The sequence below is a fragment of the Phyllosticta citriasiana genome, assembly GCF_038021145.1.
Source record: "Phyllosticta citriasiana strain CBS 120426 chromosome Unknown IWZ02scaffold_8, whole genome shotgun sequence".
NCBI classification, from domain to species: domain Eukaryota; kingdom Fungi; phylum Ascomycota; class Dothideomycetes; order Botryosphaeriales; family Phyllostictaceae; genus Phyllosticta; species Phyllosticta citriasiana.
Window position 1 is genome coordinate 1,525,765 of NW_027117285.1, and position 26,477 is coordinate 1,552,241.

Here is a 26,477-nt window from a genome sequence, read left to right on the forward strand (position 1 = left end):
TTTGTCGTTGGATGTATACAGGGCGTCGCTACTGCGCCTCGTTGCAGACAGAAGGGCGGCCTGTCCAGCAACAGCGCGCCAACAGCGTCCCTGGAACTCAATTGCGCGTCTGGTGTCCACGGACCCCGTGACTCTTGGCGATGCTTCAAACATGCTCCATGATGCCCAGCAAGCAAACGGCCCTCTTGTGCATCAATTCTGCCCCTGATGGTGTTTTGTGGTGTGCGGCTGCGAGGTGGGCGAGCTCACGTGTGGTGGCAGCTGTGGCGGTGACGTGTGGCTGTCGGCTGTGGCTTAGGTTCCATCTTTGCTTCCCTCAGGTCGCGTTACCCGGCGAACGCCTGCCGCTGCATGTTTACCCACCTTGCTGCCCACTCTACCTGGCACACCTGTTCAGCACCTCTTCTGAAATTATTCACGCCACGTCCTTGTCATCCGGCCTCGAGCTTGCCACTTGTGCTTCTCCCAACCGTTTCCCCCATCACCATCTCGACTGCGCCGCTTCCAAAGCTCCCTCGTGAGCTCCCGGCACCATGGCTGGGACATCGCTCACTGACCCGCCTTCTGTGACGCTCTCCTGTACGCCGTCCGTCGTCTGTAACTGCCATCGCTTGTCTAACTCCTCTTTTTAGTTGCCAACAACTTTTGGGGAAAAGAAGATGCTGGTGTCTCGCCGCTTTTGGAGCGCATGCACAATGCCAAAGTGACGGGAGATGAGATGAAGTCGTTCTACACGGGTACGTTTTTGTATACCACGTCAGAAACCTGGCCTGACCTCTACAGCACGCGCCCAAATCGAAGAAGATTACGCCAGAAAACTGCTGAATCTAGCTCGGAAGCCCCTTGGCTCATCCGAGGGCGGTACCTTGAAATTGTCTCTCGACTCTGTCCGGTCCGAGATGGAATCCATGGGCAAAGCGCACCAGCAAATCGCCAGCCAGATGAAATCGGAACTCGAAGAGCAGCTGTCGGCCTTTGCCGGGGGTATCAAGGAACGCCGGAAGATTATCCAGGCTGGGATTGAGAAGCTTTTGAAAGTCAAGATGCAGCAAACCGCCGCCGTTAATAAATCACGGGACCGCTATGAGCAGGATTGCTTGAAGATCAAGGGCTATCTGGCACAGGGACACATGGTCATGGGCCAGGAAGAACGGAAGAACAAGGCCAAGCTGGAAAAGACCAAGATACAAATATCAACCAGCAGCCAGGAGTACGAGCAGGCTGTCAAGGTGCTGGGAGATACCACCGAGCGATGGAACAGGGAGTGGAAAAAGGCCTGCGATGGCTTTCAAGACCTCGAAGAAGAGCGCATCGATTTTATGAAGAGCAGTCTATGGCAGTTTGCCAACATTTCCTCCACCGTCTGCGAAATCGACGATGCAGTAAGTACATGCCTTTGGAAGAGGGCTTGGAGCTAACGATTGGCAGGCTCTCGAAAGAATACGTCTTTCTCTTGAAGATTGTGATGTTCAAAAGGACATTACCAACTTCATCAAGGATAGTGGGACCGGCCAGGAAATACCAGATGCACCCAAATTCATAGACTTTTGTCGTGGAGATGCAGACGACGTTTCCGAGACGTCTGAAGACAACAGCTACTCCGTGGCACAATTCCAGAGAACGATGAACCCCGCGTTTCGGAGCTCATCGCCACAGCCATCCGTCTACGAATCTCACCATGATCCTAACAATCCACTGGCAAGGGAGCTAGGCCACAAGGACTTGCATGGCACTGCTCCACATCCAGTCCAGGAGCCCTCACGACGTTCATACAGTCAAGCTCAGGCGCTTCAACAGCAATATACGAATCAATACGGAGACATCCCTTCGATCCCTCACAATGCCTATCCTACGGACGGAATGACGCAGTTTTGCCGCATCGCCCCTCCGTCAGAGCGAAGTTCGACTGTGCCAAGCCCAGTTCGTCCGGACAGTCGCGACTCTCGCAGCGACTATTCTAATCCCAATTCTTTCACCAGTGGTGAGGCTTTCAGCGGTGCACCGTCACCAGTGAAGCAACTGGAGGATCCTGTCTCGGCTGGTCCAGGTGATCGTTCGATTCTCAAGAAGAGGAGTGGAATTTTCCAAGGCCGCAGTCCGTTCAAGAAAAAGGACAAGGATCCCGAGCCAGCTCCCTTGACTAATGGCCGCAACACTTGGTCTACACAGCAGCCTCTCTACAGTCGCCAAACTCGCGTTTCCATGATTGCGGGTAATACCAGAGCATCTCCAAGTCCGGACCCCGAGCCTGTCGATCCAAGGGCCAACTTTCAACTCAACGTCGGAAAGAATGTGTTTGACGTCGCGCCTTCACCAAAGAAATCTCCGACAAAACCTCCAAATGATGACGGAGACATATTGGCACAGGCTCTTGCTGAGCTAAAGGGAGGAGGATCCAAGAAATCCGCAAGCCGTATTACAGCAGACCGGTATGCCGGCATCTCTAGGACCCCCGTCTCTAGAACCCCTGCACCTGATCTTGATCCACCTCCTGCTCTTGGCCAGGCAGGCTTGAACGCCGCAAAAAGTGGAACTCCTCCCCCCTCGTACGAGCAGCCAGTTAGCCTGCTCAGCGCCCCTCGGTCTGCCCACACGGCCAAGCAGATGCAGCAAACAACGCAGAAATATGTCAGCCAGACACAAAAGATGTTTTCTCCGCGCTCGTCTGGCGGCTCTGCCCATTCCGCTCCTCGAACCAGCACCGATATCCCGCGTGCGCTCAGCCCCGGAATCAACCGCGGCACCAGCCCTCGTCCTGGACTGCACGAGGCTCAGCAAGGAATGCGGTCCCCTCCCCATGTACAGGCCCGGATCCACCGTGGAGCCTCGCCAAATCATTTTGCAGCTCCAACCGCAAACAGACCTCGTGCTCAATCCTCCAGCCCCATCAAACCCCGAGCAAACGACGCATACTGGATGAACAATGCTCCAGCAAACGTGCCGCGTGCCTTGTCGCCCAATCCTCAATTCTCGCGGCCAGGTACGCGCGGAGGCGCGACGTCCCCTGCTCCACACTTTGGCGGACGTCCGACCAGCAGCCACAGCAGTGGCGGAGACATGGCGCTGCAGCTGACGCCCACAACGAGCGGATCGACGTACGGAGGAGGCAGTCAGCGCGGAGGCATGCCTCCGGCTTCACGGCCCATGAGCAGCTACGGCGGCAGCAACGGCGGCGGAGCGCTGAGCACGCGTGTGAGGAGCAAGAGCGTGGCCGAGGCACGGCCGCAGACTATGGTCCAGCCAGACCCTAGAGTCCTGCACTACGGTAATTCAAGCTGATATTCTCACTGTCCTGATGTTTGCTAACAAATCTTGCAAATAGCTCGCGCCATGTACCCCTACACGGCACAGATCCCCGAGGAGCTCAGCTTCGCCAAACACGACATCCTCGCCATCCTCAGGGAGCAAGACGACGGCTGGTGGGCGGCAGAGGTGGTCGGCGGCCAGCCGGGCGCCTATGGTCTCGTGCCCAGCAACTACCTGCAAAACTGCTAGTGGCTTTCTTCCTTCGCCTCGCATGCCACGGTCGTGGGTGTGTGCTGGTTTCGGTCTCATCACAATCTTCCTTTTTTCGTTTTTTCCCTTTTGCCGGGAGACTCTTCTTCTCTGTTCTCCTCTCGTCCGAACATACATACCATCGTTTCCCAGCGAGCGAACGAGCACGATCAATCAATCAATCAATCACGACGCACGGTCTTTGTCATCATCACGTGGTCACGCAGCGACGAGCGGCACTTCATGTTGAAATTTCTTCGAGCGAGCGAGCGCATTGTGGGATTTGCACGGGTCCTGGATGGGCAGGCGGACATGTCTCCCTTTCCCCCCCTTCTTTCCTCTCTCTCTCTTCTTTTCTTTGCTTTCCTTTGCTTTTGTTTCTGCCCATTTATCAGTTTGATTCCCCCCCCAATTCGAATTTTTGGTTCCATTGTGTGTTAAGTGGATGGCGAGGCTGGGTCGGCATGATGCGGCGCGGCGCGGAGTGGAGTGGAGGGTAGTGTGGTTGCTAGGTTTCTCGTTGATCACAGATTGCTTGGCTTTGCTTCAATCCACACTTCTTCCTCTCCCGTTCCCTTTTTCCTTCTGGGTACGTACTTTTTCCCTTGACTGTCTTTGGTCGGAGAGCGGGCGGGAGGATGGAGTTGGTGCGGTGTTGCGTATTTTCCGACAGGTCGTAGAATGTGCATGGTTTCTTCTGATGGAATTGTTGGGTGAGAGAGTGAGAGGGAGAGGGACGTATTGATGTGATGTGTGTGATGTCTGCAGAGAGCAGGCATTCTTCGTCAAGGACAGGGAGTAGGTAGATAGGTAAGCAAATGTGTGGAACATTTTCGACAGCTACCTCACTTGAACACCACCACTCCTCTTCCTTCTCTCCCCTTTAATCACGCCAACTTCCTTGACCAACTCACAAACCATCCAACCAGCAAACGCCGCTACCGGCATGAAACAAATCAAGCAAGCAAGCAAGCCCCTAGATAGACGTCCACGCAACCCACAACCTACAATTTGGCACTCCTCCCTCCAGCACCAGCACCAGCAGCAATAGCACCTTGCACATCCTGCTCGAAATCGATAATCACCTTGAGCGCTTTGGTCTTGCTGGCGGCGCGGAATGTGTCATATGCGGCGACGATGTCGGTGAAGGGGAAGCCTGGATCGATGTGTTAGTATTTGCGGAATTTGGGGGGGACGAAGAGGCGCACTGTGTGTGATGAGTTTGTCGGCGGGCAGCTTGTTGGCGGCGAAGAGGTTGAGGAGCATGGGTGTTGTGACGGTGTCGACGAGGCGGGTTGTAATGGCTACAAACAAGATGGTCAGTTTGGAAGACGGTAGGTGGCTCAGTGACGAAGCAGGGGTACGGTGGAAAAGACTGAGGGGGGGGGAAAAGGGGGGTTTGGGATAGATGGGTAGGATCAACGTACAAACATTCCTGCTCCACAGCGTCTCCAAATGCAAATCGACCTTCTCCCCATGCACCCCCACATTCGCAATGACTCCCCCCGGCGCCACAAGCTCCTGGCACAGCTCAAACGTCTTGGGCACCCCGACAACCTCCATCACCGCATCGCACCCCTTGCCCTCCGTCAAGCGCATCACAGTTTCGACCGCCTCGTCCGGCGTCGCCGTGTACTGCGCCCCCATGCCGCGCGCAACAGCCAGCCGCTCCGGATCAAGGTCGACGACGAGCACGAACCCAGGACTGTACAGCAGCGCCGTGAGCAGCGCGGCGAGCCCGACGGGGCCCACGCCCACGATGACGACGCTGCTGCCGGGCGTGACGCGCGCGTTGAGGGCGCCGCACTCGAGGCCCGTCGGTAGCGTGTCGCTGAGCATGACGAGCGGGCGCAGGCGCTCCTTCTCCACCTTCGGCACGCGGTGCAGGCTGTTGTCGGCGTACGGGATGCGCACGTATTGTGCTTGCGTGCCGTCGATTGCGTTGCCCAGAACCCAGCCGCCTGAGTCGAGGCAGTTGGAGTGCATCCCGCGCCGGCAATGCGCGCAGGTGCCGCAGACGGTGATGCAGCCCACCAGCACGATGTCGCCGGGTGAGAAGCGTGAGATGTTAGAGCCGGTGGCCGTAACGACGCCGACGCCTTCGTGGCCGAGGATACGGCCTGGGGTCGCGGTTGGTACGTCGCCTTTGGTGATGTGCAGGTCGGTGCCGCAACTGTTGGGGGGGAGTTTGATGTTAGTGCGTTGCTCTTGTGCTGTATTTGGTGGTCTGGTGGTTGAAGGGGAGTGAGGGGCGAGAACTGTGTTCATTCAATGGGATGGATGGTGTGGATCAGCTTCGAGAAAGGCGACCAACAAACTTACATGGTCGAGTATACCATCTTGACCACCGCATCACTCGGCTTCTGGATCGTGGGTACCGGCCGCTCCTCAATCGCAACCTTTCCTACGCCCTTGTAGACCAGCGCCTTCATCGTTTCTGTCTTTGTTGCCATGGCCACAACAGCGAATGCTTCTCAATCCCAAGGCTTTGGTCCAGTTCTTAATCAATTCGTCGGATATCTCTTGCAGGGCAACAACTTCAACAACAGTGTTCGTATCACTCGTCCGCAGATGGGTAGCCACAGGTAAGAGAGAAAACCAAAAGACTCAAAACCCCCTCGTCCACACAAACAAGGGACGCAAGCTGCCCAAATACGCCCGTCGCGTCTCGGTCGAAGGGGAGCAAAGCAAGCATCAAGTCGTCAAACAGCAAGGGTGCTCATCTCCATTTTGTGGGGCGAGCAGGGGAAATCCCCGGATGTTGCGTCTGCCTGCATGCGGGGGAGAATATATAGTGGCATGGTCGAAGCTTTGCAGCATCGCATGCCTGCTGATAACGTGGTTGATGACGGATGGCGGATGGCGCCGGCGGCGGCGCTTTCGGATGTTTCCCTCTGCCCGACTCGACTCGACGCACCGTGGCTTTTTGTGTAGTGACGAATGAGGTTTTGCTGCTTTGGTCGTGTTTTATTGCTCGACGCTGGGTTTCTGGTTCGTCTGTGTTGATTTGCCAATTCGACTGGAGTCGGGATTATTGTTTGGATCGGTTGGTACCGGCGCCTAGGTTGCTGCAATTTGGGTGGAGGAATGGGAAAGATACGTACAGCTGTTGACGTTGTTGTTGAGGTGGGGCTGTGGAGAGGTGTTGCAGAGTGGAGTGCGACGCGGGGTAGTTGAGGTAAGCAACAAGTGGAAAAGAGATTCCTTGAGGAAGTCGATCTGCACTGAATCTCCACGGGTACAGCAGAAAGGATCAATTGTCTGGCCTGGCTGGTCGAGCGTTCAGTTGCAAAGCGCGAAAAGAGAGCGCGAGTGAGAAATCTCCTGGCCACGGACCGGGTTCCCCAACCTCTCGTTGATGGCAGAAATTGATCGTGTTTTTGGGGACGTACTCAAGTACAACAAGACGACCCAACTCCACCATGCCGATAATTGCTCATCCTTCCCCGTCTCACAACTCCTTTCCAAACGCAGAAATCTACATGTACCGAAAAACGAAAGATCCGCGGGACTGTAAGGCGGGCCCGAACCACATACAAAAACCAGGAGTGGGGTGCAGGAAAGTATCAACAAGTACCCGAAGCCTCGCAGGTCCCGGGCAGGAAAACCATGAAAGGAGATGATGGTGTCTCTATAATGCCTCAACAGTGCGGGTGTTAAATGTCTACTATGTGGGCCTCAGAAGGCGCTGCAGATTGCTGCTATGCGCTACGTAGAACAGGGAAGCAAGTGCCTGTAATATCCGGAATGCGAACGAGGCCTGTGATTTTTCAATGGACGAGTCCAATCGGAATGGAATTCGTAGCTCAGGTCATGTAATACTTGGGACCTTCGCCGCCCATGGGGCAAGTCCAGTTAACGTCTTGGCTTGGGTCCTTGATGTCGCAAGTCTTGCAGTGTACGCAGCTGCAAAGTCATGTTAGCATTGCACAGACAGTTCTGCATCGCTCGACTTACTTTTGGGCGTTGATTTGGAACCTGACGCCCAATTCCTTACTGTCGTCTTCGACATATTCGTATACACCGGCAGGACAGAACCTGTTCTCTACACCCTTGTACTTGGGCCACTCCTTTTGGGCGTGCGCATCCCAATCTTTGACCTGCAGGTGCACTGGCTGGTCTTCTTCGTGGTTGGTTCCGGACCGGCTAACGCTGGTCAAGATGTCAAAAGTGACCTTTCCATCGGGCTTGGGGTATTCAATCTTCTTGCACTCGTCGGCAGTCTTGGTGGCAGCATGGTCCGGCTTTCCGTGGCTAAAGGTCCACGGCTCTTTGCCGCGCAGCACAAAAGCCGTCAGACCAGAGTACATGACACCACCGTAGAGACCAAGAGGCGAGTGGAATGATGGCCGCATGTTGCGAACTTCTTTCAGCTCGCTCCAAATTGTTGACTGGCGCAGCTTGTCTTCGTAGTTGTAAAGGAAAATTGAGCCCTCGTCAGAGTTTGCGCTGAGGGCATCGTAAGCAGCTTCGGCAGCAAGCATTCCGGACTTCATTGCGGTGTGAGTGCCTTTGATCTTGGGCAGATTTAAGAAACCAGCCGTGTCTCCAATTAGTGCTCCACCCGGAAAAGCACACTTGGGAATCGATTGGAAACCCCCCTCGTTCAAAGTTCGCGCAGCGTAGGATATACATTTGCCGCCCTCCAGGTACTGCCGATAGAACGGATGCGCCTTCATCTTTTGGAATTCGCCGTACGGAGAGAGCCATGGGTTCGGGTAGTCCAAACCCACGACAAGACCGATGCTGACCATGTTGTCGCCAAAGTGGTACATCCATCCACCTCCGTAAGTGTCATATTGTAGCGGGTAGCCGAGTGAGTGCGCAACCAGACCGTTTTGGAATTTCTCCGACGGGATTTCCCAGACCTCTTTGATACCCAGTCCGTACGTCTGATGCTCCGAGTCTCTCCTCAGGTCGAACTTTTTGACAAGCTGCTTGGTCAAGCTACCGTGGCAACCCTCACCCAAGAGAGTACATCTTGCGTGGAATTCCATGCCGCGCTCAAACGAGTCCTTGGGTTTGCCATCCCTTCCAACGCCCTGGTCGTTTGTCGCCACGCCCTTTACCGACCCATCAGCGTTGTAGAGAACCTCGGATGCAGAAAAACCAGGGTATATTTCGACGCCAATCTCTTCGGCCCGCTCTCCTAACCATTTCACCAGCTGGTTCAAACTGATGATGTAGTTTCCGTGGTTGTTCATCTGAGGGGGCACTGGAAGCCATAGGTTGTGTTTTTCGGTCAGGAAGCGCATCTTTTCTGCCTTGGCGGGAGTGGCATGTTCGAAGCGGTTCGGATTGTCCTCTGCGAGCCAATCCGGCAGCAGTTCGTCAAGAGCCGTCGGTTGCAGGACGTTGCCAGACACCATGTGGTCCCCTATTTCGCCCGCTTTTTCGAGCAAGAGGACTCGGAAATCCTCGTTGCCAGCCTCGTTGGCCAATTTCTTGAGCCGAATGGCGGCGCAAAGTCCGGCAGGACCGCCGCCGACAATGCAGACATCGACCTGATCGCTTTCGCGGTCGATGGTGCTGGGGTCGAATTCTTCGTCTACATCGGTGATTCTAGCGCGGGCGGTATTCGAAAAAGGTCTTCTTTGACCAGCGATGCGGAGGGCGGGCCTGTAGGAATCAAAGAGGCATCTTGCAGCCGAGCATGTGGCGGGCGCTGATCTTCTTGCGGCGGATCTGGTCGCGATGCGGAGGGCATTGGCCGAGTCTGATGCGAGGGAGCGGCGCAAAAGCGACGAAGATGCTATCCTGGATGCCATGACGAGAAGTGCAGAGGAGCTCCGGGGACGAGCATCAGTCGCGGAGGATGGATTGGAGACTGCGGTGGAATGGGATAAATGCGCGATGACGAGTTCTGCGGACGCGGCCGAGGTTCGCTGAAAACAGTTGCAGGGATCGCCGCGCGCACCCCGAGGCTTGTGATGACGGCCAGCCATACACAGAGCTCACGATTGTCAGCTCCAACTACAATCACTTCATGAACAACTCCATCGTCTTACTAGCCAGCCCGATGTCAGGTTGGCTCCTCGAGTTTCTCGTCCGATACCGCAACCAGCACAACCACCTCGAAACGTGGACACCAGGAAATGTTACGTTTTGATGTTCTCCTGGTCGACGAACTGACGGGTCCCTGACGAATTCGGACCATCAGTCTTGCCTCAATGGCCGCGTCAGGAATGTCCTTCTGGAATCAACATGAAGAATGCAAGAGCCGGGAACAATGTACAAGAAGCTTCGAATGCGTCAGAGAAGAAATGGTCTGGATCTTCTTTCCACATGGCCGCAATGCCACACTATCCCCATGTCCAGGAGTCCCCGCTTCCACCATACCAAAACGTGCTCATGGAGAGCTGGAAACACCCACCCTCATGGCTCTCGCGCATGCGCTTTCCTTCAGTCTACAATGGTAATAACATGGCCTTCGTCCCCATCTCCTTTCTCGTGACATTCACATGATCCTCACTCCAGTCACTCGTTTCAATCATGTTGGTCCACGCCGTCGAGCTTTTCAGAGCCAGATGGGGAGCGAGGCAAAGCTCGAACAAGCAGCCCACCACGCCATCTCGCGAGAGCAAGCTCCAGCAACTGAAATCCTTTGCTTCCCGTACCAGCCCACTCAATCCATTTGTTCGTCGCAGCCAGCCCGACCGTCGAGCTGCCAAGCAGGAATCGAGTCCCGAATCGCACCCTTCTGCCGTCCCAGACCGCTCGCGTTTGAGCTTCACCGACTTCAATGTTGCAACAGCAGGAGACTACTGGCCCGACCTCAAATGGTCTGAACATCCCATCACCGGAGGCCTTCCCCGGAGCCACACGACAAGCGACATCACGATGCTGGCAAACCGCACCGCAGAGAGTGACTGGCGAGAGAGCCCTCCGCCCAGCCGCAAGCCCACGCGACACCACCACCATCGCGGTGGCTCTCTCACCAGCTTCCCCTGCGCCAACGACTTTGCCACGGAAAGTCGATCCCACCTGCCCACGCTCAGCATCATGCCCAGCGCCCCCAGCCCTCCCCCCATCCCACCCGCCTCAACATCGACACCCCCATCCGAAATCCGACCGCCCTGGCTCCCCCTGAACCAATCGCCCCCTGCTCGGTGCCGCCGCGCCAGAAGCCCCATGCCGCCCCGCTCGTACACGCAGCCCAACCTGCTGAGCACCATTTCCGAGACGCAAAAGGCAAACCATTTCAGCATCCCGCACCGCACCGTGTTCCGCGAGGAATTGGCCGCTTCGCCGTCGCCCGTCCGCAGCCGCTTGCCTCACTACCAGATGTTCCCGCCGCCGGCACCGGCGCCGCCCAGCAGCAGCAGCAGCAGCGTCACGATGGCCAAGGCGCCCGTCCCGACGTATCATCAGCGTCGCCGTTTGTCGTCGCGGAGACGCCCGCCTCCTAAACCCACGCCGCTTGCAGATATGTTTCCAGATGAAGACGACGCCGCCGATGATAACGATGCCGTCATCAATGCCTGCGTCGACAGGGATACGACTACTAACGCCCTCATCGACCGCGACCCCTTGGTCACGGCTATCCCACCACCCCCATCCGCCCCCTGGCCCAAGCACTCCGTCCGCCGCGACTCCGCTGCCGCGCTCGAGCGAAACGACGACTATGACGACGACGACTACGACGCAGACGAGGACGCAGTTGCCGTTGCATGGTCACAGCCACAGCCCATCAACACATTCGCTGCGCACTGGCAGGCCCCCATGTCGTCACCCATGCCCGCATCCACCCAACCCCACAACCCGCATCATGCCAGCGTGGTAGTGAACGAAAAGCCCCATCGACACCAGCAGCAACGCCGTTCACAGCATCTGGAAAAGCACGACAAGCGCGAGAAGCTGAAACAGCAGGAAAACGCGCTCTCGCTACCGCTTCCGCTCCCGCTTCCGCTCGCGCTCCCGGCGACGGCGGCCGCGGCCACTGCCGCGTTTCATCTTCCTTCGCGCGCGCGCTTGTCGTGTGAGTCGGTCAGGGCGCCTTATGGCGGCGGCGGCGGCGGCGGCGGTGGTGTTAGTGGTAGTGGGGGAGGGTACGGCGCTGGAAAAAGCGACGGCGGTGGGATGGGTGTGGGTGGGGATAATTACGCTGCTGCCGCTGCTGCGGTGCCGATTGGATTGGCGATTTGAGTGTGGGTAGCGGGGTTGCGGGTTTTGGGGTTTGAAAGGTTGGTTGGTCGGTTGGCTATTCGACGGAGGAGGAGGAAGAAGAGGAGGAGGAGCAGCAGAGCATGGAAAAGAGGGCACGAAGGAACTGGAAAAGAAGAGCAAGCATCGTCCACCACCGATCCCTCTCCCTCGCCTCTCCTTTTTCCATCCCATCTCTCCGTTTTGGTACCGCCCTCTTGGTTCGCCCCGCACGTCAACCGCACGCATGAACGACATCCATCATAGCTAGCTAGGTAGCTTACTCGCTTACTCGCCTTACATAGCTAGGTGTGCACGCATACATCCACGTCACGTCTTTTTGGCAAGATTCACTTAGCAGCGTCATCATCGTGGTCAGTTGCCTCCTTTTTCTTCTCTTCTCTCCTCTCTTCTTTTTTCTCTTTTCGATGTTTCCTCCCTCCCCCCCCTCCCCCCCTCTCGTTGCTTATTTGGGTGTAGAGTGTAGAGCATAGAGCGTAGAGTGTAAAGCATAGAGTGTAGAGTAATGCAAACGAGCAACAGCAATCACGGGCGCGGACCCGCAGGCTACACATCCATGTTTGACGTGCTGGTGGGTTAGCAGGTGGGCATGTGGGTAGCGCAATGGCTAGGTATCAGATGGACAGAGACTATGTATGAGGAGCTTTACTGGGTGAGGTGCTGTGCTGTTGGTGGAAAAGGAAAAAAAAAAAAAAAATAAATGGTCAGGAAGGAGAGGGAAAGAAAGGGAGTTTTTCGACTGACTGGAGACACGGCAGACAGACGGAAAAGAAGCTGCCTGCCAGGTGCCTAGGCACCAAAACACATATAATTACCTGATACAACAAACCCGGCCTGCCTTCTCCCGCAAGGAAGGAACCTAACATGTTTTGATCACTCACTCTACACAAGCAAAAGTAAAGATGGGGAAACACTTCAGTAACCCTTTTATCTTCTTCCTGTTTTTTTTTTTTTTTTTTTTTTTTTTTTTGATTCAGTCTAGGCTGATGTGCCTATTAGTGGTACGTTCCGTCCACCGACCCCAGCATCAGATCTATCCTACATACGGCCAAAAGAAACGCCATGCTACCATCGCCCGCCATGCCGCCAAATGTACACCCGCCAAAGACTCCGACGCACCCAAAAGAAAAGCACAATCAAAGCCAAAGCCAAAGCCAAATGTTCCCACCAGATGAACACCTTCCGCCTCACCGTCTACTCCTATTTTTAATAAACTGGCCAATCTGCTCCGTCTTGGTGATGAAGAGGAAGCGCTTGGCATCGCTATCCCAACTCAGCACGCCAATCGCCTTGGCGTAGTCTCTGATGTCGCGATACTCCTCCCAGTCCTTGAAGTCCTTCATGAGGAAGCCTTCGGTGGCCTGCATGCGGTCGCCCTCGATCTGCCAGAGCCGGATCTGATCGACGACCGTGGGCGGCAGGACCGGGTTGCGGCGCTGCATTTGCGGGTGCGCGTACGTGTCGAGGTATGAGATGATTTGATCTGCCGTGATGCCCAGCGTGATGGCGCGCTGCACCGACTCTTTGGTCAGTTTGCCCGAGACGAGGTTGGGGAAGCGCGTTTCGAGGGCTACGAAGAGGTTGAGCACGGCGATTTGTAGCTCGGATGACGTGTAGGCGTAGAGCCGGTAGTTGGTCTCGATGATGATGTAGCCTTTGCTTGGGGCGCCAGTGGAGCTGCTGACATCGGAGGTGGATGAGGCTGTGAGAGCGGTAGAGATGGACTCAGTGTTGCGGAGGGCAGCGGCATCGGAGGTAAGTGTTGTTGCAAGACGGGTCGGGTAGAAGCGTGGTTGGTTTTTGGGACGCAGGACGATGCCAAAGTCGTTCAGGTCGTCGAGCATTTGAAGCTGCGTTGGGGATAATGGAGCCGTGCTGTAGTCCTGGCCCAACTCAAGACTACCCAGCATAAATAGAAACGACAGCACGTCGACTTGGTCCATTTTCAACTATCTGTCCGTCAGCATGCGTGGCCGATGAAAATGTGGATGGCAGAAATACCGTTGGTGCAGAGTCCAAATATACTATCAAAAGACTCCAGACCTGCGCGTTGACCTCTTGGAGTAAGAACGAAAACCCAGCCTTAGTGATGACGGTGCGTCCAAACTTGGTCTCGACAAAAGTCCCCATTTCCAGAAGAGTCTTGGTGCCTTGACTGATGCCGCTGCCGCCTGCCATGCCGGTGCCGGTGCTGCCAACCATGTAATACAATATGGTCTCCCATTTCCGCCGCGCGTACTCGTCCAGTTCATCTATGGATATTCTGTCATGTGGCGGCGTATCGCAGGGCACTCCGAAGGAACGATGGTTGCCTCCGCCGGTGAGGGCTTGTCTAAGAGAGTTTTGGAAGCCGCTGGAAAGGCGATAGGCGCGAGCACCAGACGGTTCAGGAGCTTGGGCGACAATGTGGAGGGCTTCAAGCACTGAGATGGCCTTGTCTTTTTCTCTGCGCGCCATCAGTGATCTGATCATGATCTGGCGCAAAAGACGTACCCTTTGGAGTCTGGGCGGATCCAGTTATCGAGCTCTGCGGCTGAGAACGGTCCCGTCATATACAGCATGGCCATGACGACTGTTTTGGCTGTAAACAAATCTGTTAGATCTGAGGTCGAACGAGCATGTCTAGGGCGACGACAGACCTAGATGCGGCAGCATGCGACGAAAGACGGCCAACACCGTGGATGGTTGTTGGTAAAGCCGCTTATGGGTGAGGCCAGGCTGCTGCTCGAGGTATTCGAGCGCTTGGGAGGAAGAGGCCGACATGGCGATGGAATGGCGGACTCATGCAGGAGGTTTTGCTACCGTGGGATCATAGTTGGCTGGCGGAAGGTGGTGAAGGATACGGGAGCTTGTGTCTGCGAGGATCAACGCCATGTAGGGCTGAGCCAGCGGGTGCCTTGACCACCGCGCGCCCTCCCCTCGCCGATTGCCCGTCCCGAGGTTCATGACGTCTGACCTCCTCAACACCGTCGTCAACTGTCATCTACACATCAAAATGCGGTCAAATCCAAAAATTCAAGGATTTGTTGAATCTGTTTGGCGGTCATTTCAGTCCGGCTCCGGGCTTGAGCCACGGTAGGATGCTCCTCGGCTCAACAAGACACGAACTGACCCATGGTGCATCTCGCAGGCTGTTGAACAACGTATGTAACCGCATTGCTTCTTTTCGACATTCACTTGGAGGCTCCAAGGCATTTCTTGCTCGTTCTTTGTAGCCTTCCCTGTTTGCACACCAGAACATGATTGACACTTCCGCAGCTCCGCATCACCGGCGCCCGGCTGGGCTGTGTCCAGTTTCAATTGCAGATTGAACAGCAACACACGAACCGTCTAAAGACTCTCCACGGAGGAACTATTGCAAGCATGGGTAACGTCATTCAAATCCATCGAAATGGGCCAGAAGCTAAATAAGGGCCCTGAAGTCGACCTCGGCGGCTCTCTCGCAGTTGCATCTCGCGGTCTTTTCGCGACCGGTGTCTCGACAGACATTAGTGGTCAGTGATGAGCGCAACGACTTGCAGAATTGCTGAATGTTGACTTCTTCAGTGTCATATCCAAGCTCTGGCGGAACCATTGGCCAACTCATCCAGGGAGAGGCGCGCTGCGACAAGAGTACGTCTCCCGAAAGACGCGGGATGAAGCTGTGATGGCTGACCTGATATTCAATGCAGTTGGCAGAAAACTAGCATTTACGACTGTCCATTTTACCAACGAAAAGAACCAAATGTTTGCAAGAGGCAGCCACACCAAGTGAGTTCGACAAAACTGATGCTTCATGGATGCCATGGTGCTGATAATCATGCAGATATGTAGAGTTGGCTTGGGAAGATAAAGACAACAAGGTCAATGAGCTCAAAGCGGCAGAGGCAGAGTCTGAGAAGCAGAGCATGTGCGAAATAGACGTTTAGAAACCTAGGAAATATCAAGTGTTTGCTTGTTTGAGCAAGATAAAATGCATCGCCTCGGTCATGCTGACAAGGGAGACTAGATATGCGCATATGCCACTTCCAAAAATGTGCAGGGGCAATTTACAAGCAAATGACAATGCAGGTTTACATGAGATCTGACGTTGGGATATGAGGAGAGACCGAAGCATTAACTAAGACAAAAGAGGATGACGTGTGGTATCAAGTATCCTTGAAAAGTAAACTCACCCAAGCTCAACTGTCGAATTCAAGTGCATCTACTTGCGTTGCGCAGTAGAGTCCAGCTCGCTAATTTCGTCCAGCAAATTGCAAGTCTCTTCTGGACTTGCAATCCAAGCCGTGGTGCAGGCTAGACGTGCTTTGAAGTCATTGGCACCCGCAGAGAGGAATTGGTCGCCGACGTGGAGCGTCTTGCTTCCCTCGATGCCTCCATAGAATCGCTGACAGGCCAGAACACCCCAAGACTTGTCGCCGATGTCGACAAAGACATCATTGCCACCGTTGAATGCGCAAAATGGAAGACGCCGGCCAACAGGAGACGTTTCCTGAAGAAAATCAGCCAAAACCACAATCCACAGAACAAAGGACATACCAAAATCTTTTGCGTCACCAGCACAGTCTCTTCCAGCTGCTCCCGAGCAAAGCGTCTTCCAGCAATGGGAACGATGCCGACGGCGCGCTCCTTGCGAATCACGTCTGCGGGCAGCCTCATGTTCCTAACACATTCCTTGAGTGCGGATTCCGCAACATCCAATAGCTCTGCCACATCTTCATCGGTCCACGACTCCATCTCTTCAAGAATCCAGTCAGGTCTTGGCACATAATTGAGCAGATGCTCTTCTGCTCCTGAATACTTGAAAAGATAGCTGCTCTCGCCGCCAAGCACTATTAGATTTTGCTTGTAGTCGGCTGGCATGTCAGATTGCTGTATTGCCTCGAGGAGACCATGCAGACGCTCGTAGTAGCGCCGAGCCTCTGTGTAGCCTGCTGCGGTTACAATGCCGATCCTCGTGCCCTTGCGCATGAGCTCAAGAATGCGGGGGATCACGGCATTGTCTGGGGTCAGGCTTTGGCCGTCATCGTAAAGGGTGACATCACCATCAAAGGTGATCAGGTCGAGCGGCCCGGCGCGCACCAAGGACATGACCTGGGCGGTATTGAGAATGAGGCGGACGTCATTGAACGAAGGGGCCACAAATCGGCGATGACTGATGAAACGTCGAGTGTCTTGGTAGACGAAGGCATCGTGGAGCAGCAGCGGTGTAAAAAACTTGGAGACTGCTGGGACCAGCAGCTTGAGTTTCGAGTTTTGCTCCGTCCCCGCTCGTTGGTGCGTGACTAGTCAATGTTTAGAAAGAGGCAGCAGCTGACAGGTGTCATGGGGACAAACTGTGGTCATTGATGAGCTCTTCGACGTCGCGCATAATCTCGGCGTATCTGCGATGCGCAATGGAGGCCATCTTGTCGGTGCTGCTCTCATGGTGTGGGTCGAAGACGGCGGTAGGTTGCGAGTGCAGCACGAAGGGAACTGCCAGCAGACCCTGAGACAGAAATTAGGAGATGTACTCTTTTGTCGAAGGACATTGTACCTTGATCCATTCAATCTATGGATTAATTAGCATTAGACCTGTCGCTGAGTGGGCAAAGAGAATACCAGTTGGTCTCGTCGGTGGGTCTGTCGGTACTATCAGCATGGTACGGCCAAGTGCGGACAGAACAGCTATACGAACCTTGAGAGCATCTGAATGGAACTGATTAGCAGCAGATCCAAAGCGGGAAGGAGTTGGACTCACACTCGACTCTGTATCTGGTTGTCATTTTGGCGAGGTGTTTGGGAGAAGAGAGAAGTGGGCTGGAGGAGATGCCGACGCCTGTTGCGTCTCCCATCGGGCGGCACCGATGTCACACGCGCAGGGATCGCGAGGTGCACGGCGCATCCCTGACTTCGAGCGCCAAAGCTCTTATCGATACGCATCGAAGTGCCTGAGTGCCTGACCTTTGCGACGACACAACGCGCTCTCCACGCCAAATACCTGTACCCCACACTTGCCCTTCCACTGATAGTCGCATTTTCCGCCATGGGTGACTCGGATCCATCTGGCAGCCATGGCAGCTTTCCATTGGCATTGCGTCCTCTACCTCCCGACGGCGACCAGGAAGAACCTCTCATGTCGCAGCTCGCGCGCATTTCTCACCAGTTTGGCCAATACAGACATATGGACGAGGAGAAGCTCAGACAAATGGCAGCAAATCAAGAAGCTGGGATTGTTGAGACGGAAGAGCAGGACGAGGAAGAGGACGACGCCGACGACCTCAAGAAGAGGGCAGAGCACATCCGCCAGGTCAAGGCCGACATGTTTAGGCACGTCAAGTACGTACTCGAATAGCCCCAATGCAAACATCCACGTCTAACAGATTTCAGTGATGCTCAACAAGAAATTCTTTTTACCATCGATTTCCTCGGTCTCCTACTCTCTAAAGACAGTCCGCGCGGCGCAAATTATCTGTCCCCCGCCCTCAAGACCAGCGGCGTGCCGGAAGGCTCATTCTCGTACGACAGGTGGCCATTGAAACAACCGGATGCGCGAGAGAAGAAGCAGCGGGATCTTGTCGCCAAGGGCTGGACCATGGAAGGGTTGGGGTCCTCGGCAGACTCGCTGCTGCAAGCTGCCACAAGGCTGGAAAAAGAGGTGCGCAAGGAAACACAGTACTGGAGCCAAATCCTCTCCATTACCGAGAGAGGCTGGTCACTTCGGAGGTTTCCTCGTGAGAGGGGTACCTTGGGCGTCCAGTTTGGATTTTCTGAGGGTACGCGCAGAAAGGCCGTTGATGGAGTTGCAGCTGACTTTTTCGTAGCAACCGATCAATTCAAAGCACGCGGTTTCGCTCCCCTTCGAGCCAAGGATGACGGAAATATCATCTTGGATCAGGCACTTGTGCAGAAACCAAAGGCGATTCGCGTCCGGATTGTCCAGCAAGGCAAGACGCTGGGATCGTCTCACCAGAACCGGCTGCTGCTTGCCCCACAAAGCGACCTTGAAATCGAAGACTTGATCAGGCGAGCGCGAGACTCGTTGTTTGAGCAAGAGCTCTTCCAGGAGATGAACATGGAAACTCGACATTTGCTCTCGCACAACGTCCGTCTTCGAGATCGCGTCATCATCGTCCCCATCAAGTCGCCACAAGCAAACGAACCAGCAGGTCTGCCGCAAAAGGAGATTCACATTGATCTAGTCGGGCTGGAAGACCTGGACGAGACTTCTCCCGACCATTCTCAGGACGGTTTGGCAGAAGACATTGCTCTGGCTCTCCGCCTCCTGCTCACGCATGCATACAACCAGCGGCTCAAGCGACGCTCTCAACCTCCCCCTCCCCTGACAGATCGCAAGCGTCCGGACCTACCTTCGCCCATCATCCGCACCCTCCTCCACTACATCTACCACTACATGGCCACGAATGCTCTCCGAGCATATCTCGGCGGCCTCGCCCACGCCTTGTCCGGCGCTGGTCTGTCGCTCAGCACGACGTTTGCCCCCGCTCACGCCTCCCTCTCCTCGTCTCTCACGACTATCCCTCCCACCTCGGCCGGCTCCAGCATCCCCATCCTCGACGCCCTTCTCTCAACGCTCTCGCGCCCGCTCTCCACCAGCGCAACCGTGAATCTACCCTTTCCCTCTTCTCCCTCACATCAACAACAACCCTCACCCCTAAATCCCACCGCCGCGACCAACGACGACAACGACGCAGCCAATCAAAATCAGCAAATCACACTCACCCTCCGCACCCTCGTCGCCCTCCCGACCCAAGGCACAGACTTCACCGCCACACTCCCCCCCTCCCTCTCTTCGCTCCTGTACCCAGAGCAAACAGCAACCACCGCCAAAACACCCCAAACAACACCGCGCACCCTCTCCTTCGACACCCTCCCCGACCTCTCCGACTTCCTCGACCACGCCCTCGCCGTGCATCTGGCGCACAGCGCCGCCGTCGCTGCCATTCCAAACGACGTCGTCGCCGAACCGAGGGAGCGCGCGGCGGAGGTGTCGTTGCTGCGTTCGCGTCTGGTTGGTGCGGAGAGTGGTGGCGGTCGTGCTGGGAGTGCGGCGGAGGAGACGAAATTGTCGTTTTGGGTCTCGTGGCCGGACAGGGCGGTTGGTGTGAGGTGGTGGGGTGGTGATGGCGGTAGTCGTGATGACAAGGAGAAGGAGAAGGACGAGGATAGTGATGTGTTTATATGGCGGATGGACGAGAACGCCACGGGAGGGGAGAGGGATAGTAAGTCGTTCGTTGATGTTGTTCGGGCGTTTGCGGCGAGGCGGGGGGATGACCACGAGGAGAAGGAGAAGAAGGAAAAGGAAAAGGAAAAGGTGGCGGCTGGGCCGAGTGTGAAGATGGAGAAGTGAAGGGAGTAGTGAGTAAGAGGGAGGGAGGGAGGGGCCTAGGTACCTGAAAATATATAGGAGGGAAAAGGACGGACGGACGAACAAACAAACAAACAAGCAATGGAACACTCAGCATTGATTGGATTAGATAGATAGATCCGCCTCCATCTGTCTGTCTGTCTGTCTGTCTGACGCCGTCGTCGTCTACTCTCAGCTCCCGTCCGGTCCTTCCGTATCCCCAAAAACACAGACACAGACGTCACAATCTACCCATCCCATCACCATGCATCACCTCACCTACATCCCATGCCCCGTCCTCTGAACCCTCGCCTCACCAACAACACCTCCCTCACCCTCCCCACCAACGTACTCTTCCCTCTCCAGCACAGCATCACCCTCTCCCTCTCCCTTCCTCCCCTCGCCCTCAGCATCAGCATCACCCTTCCCCTCACCAGCAACAACCTCCCTAACAACAACGCTGCCCTCCTCCTGCGCCCGGCCCCCCAGATACGCCGTGATCTTTTCCGTCGACGTCGACGTCTGCGTCGCCTTGTCACCATCTGCCTCAGCAGCAGCAGCAGCACCAGTAGCCGGGTTTGACGCAACGATATCCTGCTGGCCCGTCTGAGTCGTCGAGTCCGTCGACGACGTCGTGTTATTCGTCTGTTGCTTGGCGAGAAGAGGTTGTTCATGTTCCACCGCGGTCACGGTCTCCGCCTCTACCTCCGCCGCCTCCTCCTCCGGCTGCTGCGTCTTCTCTGCGGCCGAGGTCGACGAGGCGGCGGCGGTGGTGGTGGTGGCGGGCTTGTCGGCCGCGTCTTTCAATTCCAGGACTGCAGTCTGACTCGACGGCGACTCCGTGTCATTCGTCTTAACATCAACAATCGGTTTCGCGTCCTTCTCAGCATCGGCAGGTGCAGGGAGAGGATCGCGAGGCACCTGTGTGGCGATCTCCTCGTGCGCAGCCGCCGCGTCGTCCTTCTTCTGCTCTTCCGGACTCGACTGCGGTACTTCCAGCGCGCCGTCCTCGTCGATAACAAAGACGGTGACAGCCTTGGAAAAAGCCAACGCGGCCGGCTTCTGCGACGCATCCGCAGGCGCAGCTGCAGAAGTGGTGCCAGGACGCCTCCTCGCGGGGCCCTTTGCACGGCCCTTTCGCGCATCAGCCAGCGGCGCCTTCTCCTTGAGCTCGTCTTCCTTCTCTTCCTTGGGTTCCTTCTTCGGGCCCTGCGGCCCCAGCTGCAGACGCGATTCCAAGTTACTCAGGAAGCCCGCCTTGAGAGCGGCAATCTTACTTCCGCCAGGGCGCGAGGGGACGGGGGGTTTAGGCTTGGTGACGGGCGGCGCAGCAGTAACGGCGCCATCGTCCGCCGTCGCCGTGTTATTGCTGCTGGCCGACGAGACCTTAGACAGCGGGACCGCTTCGTCGGACGGCTTGTGGGCAGGACGAGCCGGGCGCGCTGGAATCTGCGGCTTGGGGCGGTCGGGGATAATGGGTGCTGCCTTCTTTTCAATGGGCGACTCGCCGGGCTTCGCGCGGGTGAGGCGCGCCGGTATTTGCGGTTTGGCTGGGACGTCACTAATGGCCGATTTTGGCTCGGACGGCGAGTCTTGATCCTGCGGCGCGTTGACCGTCGTGACGAGCTTCAGCTCGTCGGGCGTGTCTTCCCAAATGTCGCGGCTGGGGAACCTCTGATGCATGCCGGGTCGTGAGGGCATGTCTGCAAGCACATCCTTATTCAGGTGAGCAAGGCGTTTGGCGTGGTCAGGGAGGAAACTCTGCTGTCGTTGTTGGTCTTTGGGCGTCGGGTCCGCCTTGCGCTGATGCTCCTTTTCAGGCTTTTCAAACACTTGTGACGACTCGAGCGACGCGTTGCCGGAGGCCGGCTGAGACGGCACTTCGGGCGTTTGGACCTCCGCCTGCAACTGCAAGCTGCTCGGCGTGTCTTCCCAAACGTCCTGGCTGGGGAAATGGTGACGCGCTAGCTCGGGGCGCTTCAACTTGTCAGCAGCCGTGAGCGGCTTCTCTACAGGCATCTCATCCTCATCTTCAGGGAACAGCGGCTCGTACTCCTTGACGCCGTCAAGAGGAGTGTTTGAGCGGTCATCGCCAACGTCGCCCTGACTTCTCCAGCGCGAGACGCTGGTGGGCCGGCTGGTCGATCTGCTCCCAGACCGGCGGTGATACTCGCCGCCTTCCTGGCTAATCCTACGTTCATGCTCAAGCTCGGCCGGCACCGCAGGCTGCTGATACTCGCCGCCAGGCGTCTGATGCCTCTTGAGCTCGTCAGAAGCAAGGACTGGCGTCCCGCGGCCGTCTTCGGTGATGAAGCCAACGTGCTCCTCGCCGTTGCCACCCTCGGGACCCAAATCATCATAGTCGATGCCAGGGCCGTGCATCTCACTTCTGGGATGCGCGGGCGGGTCAATGTGAATGACATTTCCCTCGTCGTCGTGCTCAATGGCGCTGCCGTCGCCGCCGCCGCCGCCGCCAAGGGCCTGATCAGCCGCCGCACTGGTCATGCGGAGCGGCGACTCGGCGTGCGACTGGGAGCTGCGAGTGCGCTCCTTTGGCGGCACGGATTGCGGGCGAGGGGAAGCCATGCGCGAGGCATACTCTTCAGAAGCCTTGTAGCCAATCTCCTCGCCAGGAGTGGCCGTGACAGCCGGGGACGCGCCTAGATGCAGACGATTAGCTTGGACAGAGGTCGAGATCGACCCGAATCAATATTTATCGTACCCATTCCAACACCCTTGTTGGCACTCTCCTGCACCAGTTTATTCAACTGCTCGCTGCTCAATGTCCACTCGCGTCTATTTTCCTGTATGGCCGGACCATACGCTCCCTGCGCTTCCCGCGCCGCATCGTCCGGATGGCTGGCGTACCATTTCCTCTCCAGCTCATCCGTGGGCTTCAGCCCGTGGCCATGCATGCCGTAACTACCGGGCGGGCCCGCAAAGGGGCGGCCATGGAGCTTGGCACTGCTGCCACCATTGTTGAAGTATCCAACGCCCGTCGACGGGGCGTTGCTATGTAGCGAAGGCGTCGGGGCCTGGACGTCTCCGGCATTCGGGTACATTGGCACCTGCAAGCCAATCTCAGGGATGCCATGCTCCTCGTCCTGCTGGTACAGCGACGTCGGACGCGAGGAGCGGCCCGTAGACGAGCCGCTCCTCGAGTGACCTCGAGAGTGACCGCCGGGGAAAAGATCCGTTTCGGACGGCTTCTTGCCCAGGCCGGCGGCAGCCACGTGGGCTGAGTCGGCGCGCGTCACGCCGGCAATTCTCGAGCGGTTCGTCGACTGCGGCAGCGACGCCGTGGGAGCGTACAGCTTCAGGCCCTCGGCATCCCTGGTCTGCTGCGGGGCATTCTCGTCGATGGGCGGAGTGTCGAAACTGGCATACTCGCTGCCCTCTTGGCCAATGGTGGGTAATGTGACGCTCGGCGGGCGAGCTGGCAGGTCCGAGGCCGAGAGACGCTTGCTGTGGTTCGTACTCGAGCCGTTGATGAACGAGGGGTCGTTGAGGGGCGAGCGGGCAAAGTTGTCACGGTTGGGCGAGATGGAGCGCTCGGTGCTGCGCTTTGGGCGAGGCGGGATGCTGGGCATGGCTGTGGAGCCGTTTTGCTGCTGCTGCTGCTGCTGCTGCTGAGGGGTGGAGCGAGCTGGACGAGGAGGAACGGTCGGGGCAGCCATGATGGTGGGTTATATGCTAAAGGTATAAATGTCGTATTGCAAAGAGAGGGAGGATCGAATCGAATGCTGGAAGATGGCAATGACGTTAGCAGGCGGGTGGAGACGGGGGGGGGGGGGGGGGGGGAAGCATTGGTTGGCAGCTTGGTGCCGTGGTGTCGAGTTGCAGGAGGAGCTGCAGGAGTAAGGTCATGCATCACAGACGACGTACCTTGTCGAGGGAGCAGGTGGGGCAGACAGACAGGAACAAAGAGGAAAAATGAAAAGCAAAGCACGCAACGTGAGTTGAGGATTTGAAACGACAGCTCGGCGCGGGGCTGGGGATTCCGAGTTTATAGGTAAGCTATCCATCCACACAGAAAGGCCGGGGATGCTCGACTCGACTGTCTGCTGTTCTGACGCAGTGCAGGCTGTGCTGTGCACAACCCACGACAACGGGCAAGTGAAAGCGCCATTTACATACTTTGCTTATGATATTGGGCCTGCTCCTATTCGTCCACTCCCGTCGTCTTCTGCCGGTCAGCCAGCCCAGCTTGCGACCTTTTTCCTCGACTGCATCGCAGTCACGGACAACCGACCTAAGACCACCACGCGCTGCAGCCGCCCCAATTAAACAAGAAGAGCAGCAGCCGCGTCCCTTCTACCTTACTGCATATTATCTCGATGCGGTGGTCATCAGGGCGCCGCGGCGGCCATGGGTACCACGTACCTGACCACATGCAGACAGTCGACCAGCAGCAAGCGACCTCACGGACCCAATCGGTTGCCCTGGTGGCCCCTCCCGCCATTTGGCTTTTTTTGCTCTCCCAACAGCCAAACACGTCCGCCCGTCCGTCCGTCTGTCCGTCTGTCTGTCTGTCTGTCTGGCCTTTCTTCAGACACCTTGTGTGCAGAATGGGTCCTCGGTTGGCCTGCCGCCCGCCGGCCTGACAACTGAAGCAGGGACCTGACCTGACCTGACCCGAGCTGAGCTGAGCTGAGCATCTTTCGTCACCGCCCGGCACCCCAGCACACCTTGTATCTGTAAATTAGGGGGAAACTTCGTGTGCAGTGAGTGTAGTGTCCTTGTTCTGTAGACGTCGGGAAAGTTGAGCTAAGCAAACTTTTTTCTCTCTTTTGTCGGCGACGAGACGACGGTTTTCTTCACGGAGCATCCCCCTGTCTCCTTCCCCCGGCTGCGGCGCCGGTGCGTGCTAGGTGGTGGGTTCCCCTGCTCCACCGTGCCGTGGCGCGGCGTGGCGTGTCCGGCGGACTTTTTCTACTAGCACCCTTCGTCAACGTCTAGATACTGTTCTTCTCTCGTAACGTGGGATGGTCAGGAAGTTTTTTTTAAAAAAAAGAGACAACCAACAAGCGCAGCAGCATCGCGCTACGGATCAGCGATAGATGTAGGCAGCGTGCAAGTCTCCTTCGGTATTACGTCTTGCGTCACAAAGACGGCGTCGAATTTACCACCAGCAGCGACAAACACGAAATACAAACGAAGCAAATGTTGAAAAAGGGAAAGAAAACCCGTCTGATTCCGCATTCTTCCCTCCCCACCCTACAAACTCCTGTAAACTGTGTCAACACTAGACTACCTGATGGTGGTGATGGTGCATTTCCTCAATGGGGGAAGAAGAAAAGGAAAAACGTGTTCAAGCCCGGTAGTGCCAACAGAATGATGCTCTCGTCCTGCATCTGCGTCCCATTGACGAAGAGCCTAGAAAGACTTGAGAGAGTAGCCGCGTACAAGAATTATCAACTGACGTCAACCTGCAATAACCTGATACGGTGCGAGCTCGCCCATGCAAACAGCGTCAAAAAGACGACCCCATTATTCATCTTCTTTTGTTCCAAGCTCAGACGACCTCATATGATCATCTGAGCGACGCCCTGCCCGCCCAAAATCTTGCTGCTCTGGAAGTCCTGGTTCTTGAGCGCCGCCAGCAGGTAGAAGAGGCCGGCAAACAGGAGGAAGATGGCGGGCACAATCAGGGAGCTGGCGCCGCCGACCAAGCTGATCCACAAGACGACGCTCATGACCAGATACATGACGATGCGCGGCCAGTTCTCCTGCAGGCGGCGGAAGAAGCTGCGGAAGCCTTCTGACCAGATGGGCAGCTTGAGGAGAAAGGCGACTTCAACAAAGAAGATTATGGGCGAGAAAGCTCTGCAATCACAGATTCAGCCGTGTTCTCCTCGTGGTTTGAAGGGGGGCGGATTGACGCACAGGCATATGATGCTGAATACGATGATTGGGAAGCCGGAGAAAATGTTGGCAATGCCCATGGCAAAGCACAGGATCACACAAAGAATTCCGGTCCTGAGTTCCTGTCAGCGTCACCATCCAGTGTCTGCGGCAACGGCATCCAACAGCCAGCGCGGCGCAAGTATCCTCAGTGTTCTGATGGTGTAGGCTCCAGCTCTAGTATGGCCACCGGGTCCTCCCTGGCCGTACGCAAACTCGCCGGCGCAGGCTCCCAAATGTCGACACGCGCGGCGGCAGAGCACGCAAGCTACTCGGGCAAGGCATGCGCAAAAAAAGGGTGTACTGACCATTGGCCGTATATACCTGATCAACGTGTCAGCAACGTAGCTTCAAGCAACAAACAAGGCGGGCGGCGGGCGTCCGCGGTCGTGCGCAGCTTACTGAAGTTCCTCGACTTGAGCTCCTCCCTGAATGTCATGTTGGCTGTCTAGCTGCGTCAAACAGCGGCTCCCGGTCTCGGTCGAGGTCGTGGGGTTGATGGGCTGCCTGCAGTGCCAGTGCAGGTATGGTCTGGATGCGCGTGCTCCGTGCGATGGTTGATCGCTTGGCGCAGACTCTCGCGGCGGTA

The 26,477-nt window shown here is 56.5% G+C and overlaps 11 protein-coding genes across 11 annotated transcripts; 5 read left to right on the top strand and 6 right to left on the bottom strand.

Annotated features, from left to right (window-relative positions):
- Positions 1–298: 298 nt before the first annotated feature.
- IWZ02DRAFT_300526 (uncharacterized protein) lies at positions 299–3,718 on the top strand. Its single transcript, XM_066763929.1, has 5 exons — positions 299–579; positions 633–737; positions 784–1,382; positions 1,429–3,265; positions 3,323–3,718. The coding sequence occupies exons 1-5, from the start codon at positions 534–536 to the stop codon at positions 3,493–3,495; spliced, it is 2,760 nt and encodes a 919-aa protein (XP_066621916.1). The 5' UTR covers positions 299–533; the 3' UTR covers positions 3,496–3,718.
- Positions 3,719–4,412: 694 nt separating this feature from the next.
- Positions 4,413–6,147, bottom strand: IWZ02DRAFT_300536 (alcohol dehydrogenase). Its single transcript, XM_066763932.1, has 4 exons — positions 5,818–6,147; positions 4,923–5,668; positions 4,704–4,799; positions 4,413–4,651 (listed from the first exon to the last, which is right to left on the bottom strand). The coding sequence occupies exons 1-4, from the start codon at positions 5,946–5,948 to the stop codon at positions 4,500–4,502; spliced, it is 1,125 nt and encodes a 374-aa protein (XP_066621917.1). The 5' UTR covers positions 5,949–6,147; the 3' UTR covers positions 4,413–4,499.
- IWZ02DRAFT_300529 (uncharacterized protein) lies at positions 5,864–6,695 on the top strand. Its single transcript, XM_066763930.1, has one exon. It carries the CDS (start codon positions 5,963–5,965, stop codon positions 6,437–6,439), a length of 477 nt encoding a protein of 158 aa, XP_066621918.1. The 5' UTR covers positions 5,864–5,962; the 3' UTR covers positions 6,440–6,695.
- Positions 6,696–7,209: 514 nt separating this feature from the next.
- Positions 7,210–9,337, bottom strand: IWZ02DRAFT_300533 (uncharacterized protein). The gene is made up of 2 exons (XM_066763931.1): positions 7,453–9,337; positions 7,210–7,401 (listed from the first exon to the last, which is right to left on the bottom strand). Exons 1-2 carry the CDS (start codon positions 9,261–9,263, stop codon positions 7,302–7,304), a joined length of 1,911 nt encoding a protein of 636 aa, XP_066621919.1. The 5' UTR covers positions 9,264–9,337; the 3' UTR covers positions 7,210–7,301.
- A 136-nt stretch (positions 9,338–9,473) lies between these two features.
- On the top strand, positions 9,474–11,640 carry IWZ02DRAFT_500326 (uncharacterized protein; the record flags this gene model as incomplete). Its single annotated transcript, XM_066770255.1, has 2 exons — positions 9,474–9,910; positions 9,973–11,640. Exons 1-2 carry the CDS (start codon positions 9,707–9,709, stop codon positions 11,638–11,640), a joined length of 1,872 nt encoding a protein of 623 aa, XP_066621920.1. The 5' UTR covers positions 9,474–9,706.
- A 1,199-nt stretch (positions 11,641–12,839) lies between these two features.
- IWZ02DRAFT_300589 (putative TFIIH and nucleotide excision repair factor 3 complexes subunit) lies at positions 12,840–14,510 on the bottom strand. Its single transcript, XM_066763933.1, has 4 exons — positions 14,298–14,510; positions 14,152–14,239; positions 13,660–14,104; positions 12,840–13,607 (listed from the first exon to the last, which is right to left on the bottom strand). Exons 1-4 carry the CDS (start codon positions 14,419–14,421, stop codon positions 12,846–12,848), a joined length of 1,419 nt encoding a protein of 472 aa, XP_066621921.1. The 5' UTR covers positions 14,422–14,510; the 3' UTR covers positions 12,840–12,845.
- Positions 14,511–14,653: 143 nt separating this feature from the next.
- On the top strand, positions 14,654–15,566 carry IWZ02DRAFT_380297 (acyl-coenzyme A thioesterase-like protein 13; the record flags this gene model as incomplete). Its single annotated transcript, XM_066765099.1, has 7 exons — positions 14,654–14,733; positions 14,789–14,801; positions 14,917–15,025; positions 15,081–15,152; positions 15,205–15,270; positions 15,330–15,408; positions 15,464–15,566. 7 exons carry the CDS (start codon positions 14,654–14,656, stop codon positions 15,564–15,566), a joined length of 522 nt encoding a protein of 173 aa, XP_066621922.1.
- Positions 15,464–17,447, bottom strand: IWZ02DRAFT_454930 (IMP-specific 5-nucleotidase). The gene is made up of 5 exons (XM_066767757.1): positions 17,378–17,447; positions 17,239–17,325; positions 16,975–17,188; positions 16,177–16,922; positions 15,464–16,129 (listed from the first exon to the last, which is right to left on the bottom strand). Exons 3-5 carry the CDS (start codon positions 17,042–17,044, stop codon positions 15,842–15,844), a joined length of 1,104 nt encoding a protein of 367 aa, XP_066621923.1. The 5' UTR covers positions 17,045–17,188; positions 17,239–17,325; positions 17,378–17,447; the 3' UTR covers positions 15,464–15,841.
- A 139-nt stretch (positions 17,448–17,586) lies between these two features.
- IWZ02DRAFT_482896 (subunit 17 of mediator complex-domain-containing protein) lies at positions 17,587–20,004 on the top strand. The gene is made up of 3 exons (XM_066769153.1): positions 17,587–17,955; positions 18,007–18,392; positions 18,441–20,004. Exons 1-3 carry the CDS (start codon positions 17,663–17,665, stop codon positions 19,985–19,987), a joined length of 2,226 nt encoding a protein of 741 aa, XP_066621924.1. The 5' UTR covers positions 17,587–17,662; the 3' UTR covers positions 19,988–20,004.
- A 72-nt stretch (positions 20,005–20,076) lies between these two features.
- Positions 20,077–24,035, bottom strand: IWZ02DRAFT_421895 (uncharacterized protein). The gene is made up of 3 exons (XM_066765851.1): positions 23,870–24,035; positions 22,707–23,727; positions 20,077–22,644 (listed from the first exon to the last, which is right to left on the bottom strand). The coding sequence occupies exons 2-3, from the start codon at positions 23,659–23,661 to the stop codon at positions 20,264–20,266; spliced, it is 3,336 nt and encodes a 1,111-aa protein (XP_066621925.1). The 5' UTR covers positions 23,662–23,727; positions 23,870–24,035; the 3' UTR covers positions 20,077–20,263.
- Positions 24,036–25,509: 1,474 nt separating this feature from the next.
- IWZ02DRAFT_380211 (TVP18/Calcium channel flower) lies at positions 25,510–25,965 on the bottom strand (the record flags this gene model as incomplete). Its single annotated transcript, XM_066765093.1, has 2 exons — positions 25,510–25,810; positions 25,871–25,965. Coding segments are annotated over 2 exons (396 nt in total), but the record flags the coding sequence as incomplete, so codon positions are not given.
- Between the last annotated feature and the right edge of the window lie 512 nt (positions 25,966–26,477).

What these genes read in the sequence shown, in the direction of transcription:
- IWZ02DRAFT_300526 (XM_066763929.1), top strand. Translation starts at nt 534, where the DNA reads ATGGCTGGGACATCGCTCACTGACCCGCCTTCTGTGACGCTCTCCT. An exon ending in GATGAAGTCGTTCTACACGG is followed by an intron (nt 738 to 783) that starts GTACGTTTTTGT and finishes TGACCTCTACAG; the next exon opens with CACGCGCCCAAATCGAAGAA. An exon ending in CCCTAGAGTCCTGCACTACG is followed by an intron (nt 3,266 to 3,322) that starts GTAATTCAAGCT and finishes TCTTGCAAATAG; the next exon opens with CTCGCGCCATGTACCCCTAC.
- IWZ02DRAFT_300536 (XM_066763932.1), bottom strand. Translation starts at nt 5,948, where the DNA reads ATGGCAACAAAGACAGAAACGATGAAGGCGCTGGTCTACAAGGGCGTA. An exon ending in AAGATGGTATACTCGACCAT is followed by an intron (nt 5,669 to 5,817) that starts GTAAGTTTGTTG and finishes CCCCCCCAACAG; the next exon opens with TTGCGGCACCGACCTGCACA. An exon ending in CGACAAACTCATCACACACA is followed by an intron (nt 4,652 to 4,703) that starts GTGCGCCTCTTC and finishes ACATCGATCCAG; the next exon opens with GCTTCCCCTTCACCGACATC.
- IWZ02DRAFT_300529 (XM_066763930.1), top strand. Translation starts at nt 5,963, where the DNA reads ATGCTTCTCAATCCCAAGGCTTTGGTCCAGTTCTTAATCAATTCGTCG.
- IWZ02DRAFT_300533 (XM_066763931.1), bottom strand. Translation starts at nt 9,263, where the DNA reads ATGGCATCCAGGATAGCATCTTCGTCGCTTTTGCGCCGCTCCCTCGCA. An exon ending in TTCCAAATCAACGCCCAAAA is followed by an intron (nt 7,402 to 7,452) that starts GTAAGTCGAGCG and finishes ATGACTTTGCAG; the next exon opens with CTGCGTACACTGCAAGACTT.
- IWZ02DRAFT_300589 (XM_066763933.1), bottom strand. Translation starts at nt 14,421, where the DNA reads ATGTCGGCCTCTTCCTCCCAAGCGCTCGAATACCTCGAGCAGCAGCCT. An exon ending in ATCCGCCCAGACTCCAAAGG is followed by an intron (nt 14,105 to 14,151) that starts GTACGTCTTTTG and finishes GATGGCGCGCAG; the next exon opens with AGAAAAAGACAAGGCCATCT. An exon ending in ATTTGGACTCTGCACCAACG is followed by an intron (nt 13,608 to 13,659) that starts GTATTTCTGCCA and finishes ACGGACAGATAG; the next exon opens with TTGAAAATGGACCAAGTCGA.
- IWZ02DRAFT_454930 (XM_066767757.1), bottom strand. Translation starts at nt 17,044, where the DNA reads ATGGCCTCCATTGCGCATCGCAGATACGCCGAGATTATGCGCGACGTC. An exon ending in AGAGCTCATCAATGACCACA is followed by an intron (nt 16,923 to 16,974) that starts GTTTGTCCCCAT and finishes AACATTGACTAG; the next exon opens with TCACGCACCAACGAGCGGGG. An exon ending in TGGTGACGCAAAAGATTTTG is followed by an intron (nt 16,130 to 16,176) that starts GTATGTCCTTTG and finishes GATTTTCTTCAG; the next exon opens with GAAACGTCTCCTGTTGGCCG.
- IWZ02DRAFT_482896 (XM_066769153.1), top strand. Translation starts at nt 17,663, where the DNA reads ATGGGTGACTCGGATCCATCTGGCAGCCATGGCAGCTTTCCATTGGCA. An exon ending in GACATGTTTAGGCACGTCAA is followed by an intron (nt 17,956 to 18,006) that starts GTACGTACTCGA and finishes AACAGATTTCAG; the next exon opens with TGATGCTCAACAAGAAATTC. An exon ending in CCAGTTTGGATTTTCTGAGG is followed by an intron (nt 18,393 to 18,440) that starts GTACGCGCAGAA and finishes ACTTTTTCGTAG; the next exon opens with CAACCGATCAATTCAAAGCA.
- IWZ02DRAFT_421895 (XM_066765851.1), bottom strand. Translation starts at nt 23,661, where the DNA reads ATGGCTGCCCCGACCGTTCCTCCTCGTCCAGCTCGCTCCACCCCTCAG. An exon ending in CAACAAGGGTGTTGGAATGG is followed by an intron (nt 22,645 to 22,706) that starts GTACGATAAATA and finishes GTCTGCATCTAG; the next exon opens with GCGCGTCCCCGGCTGTCACG.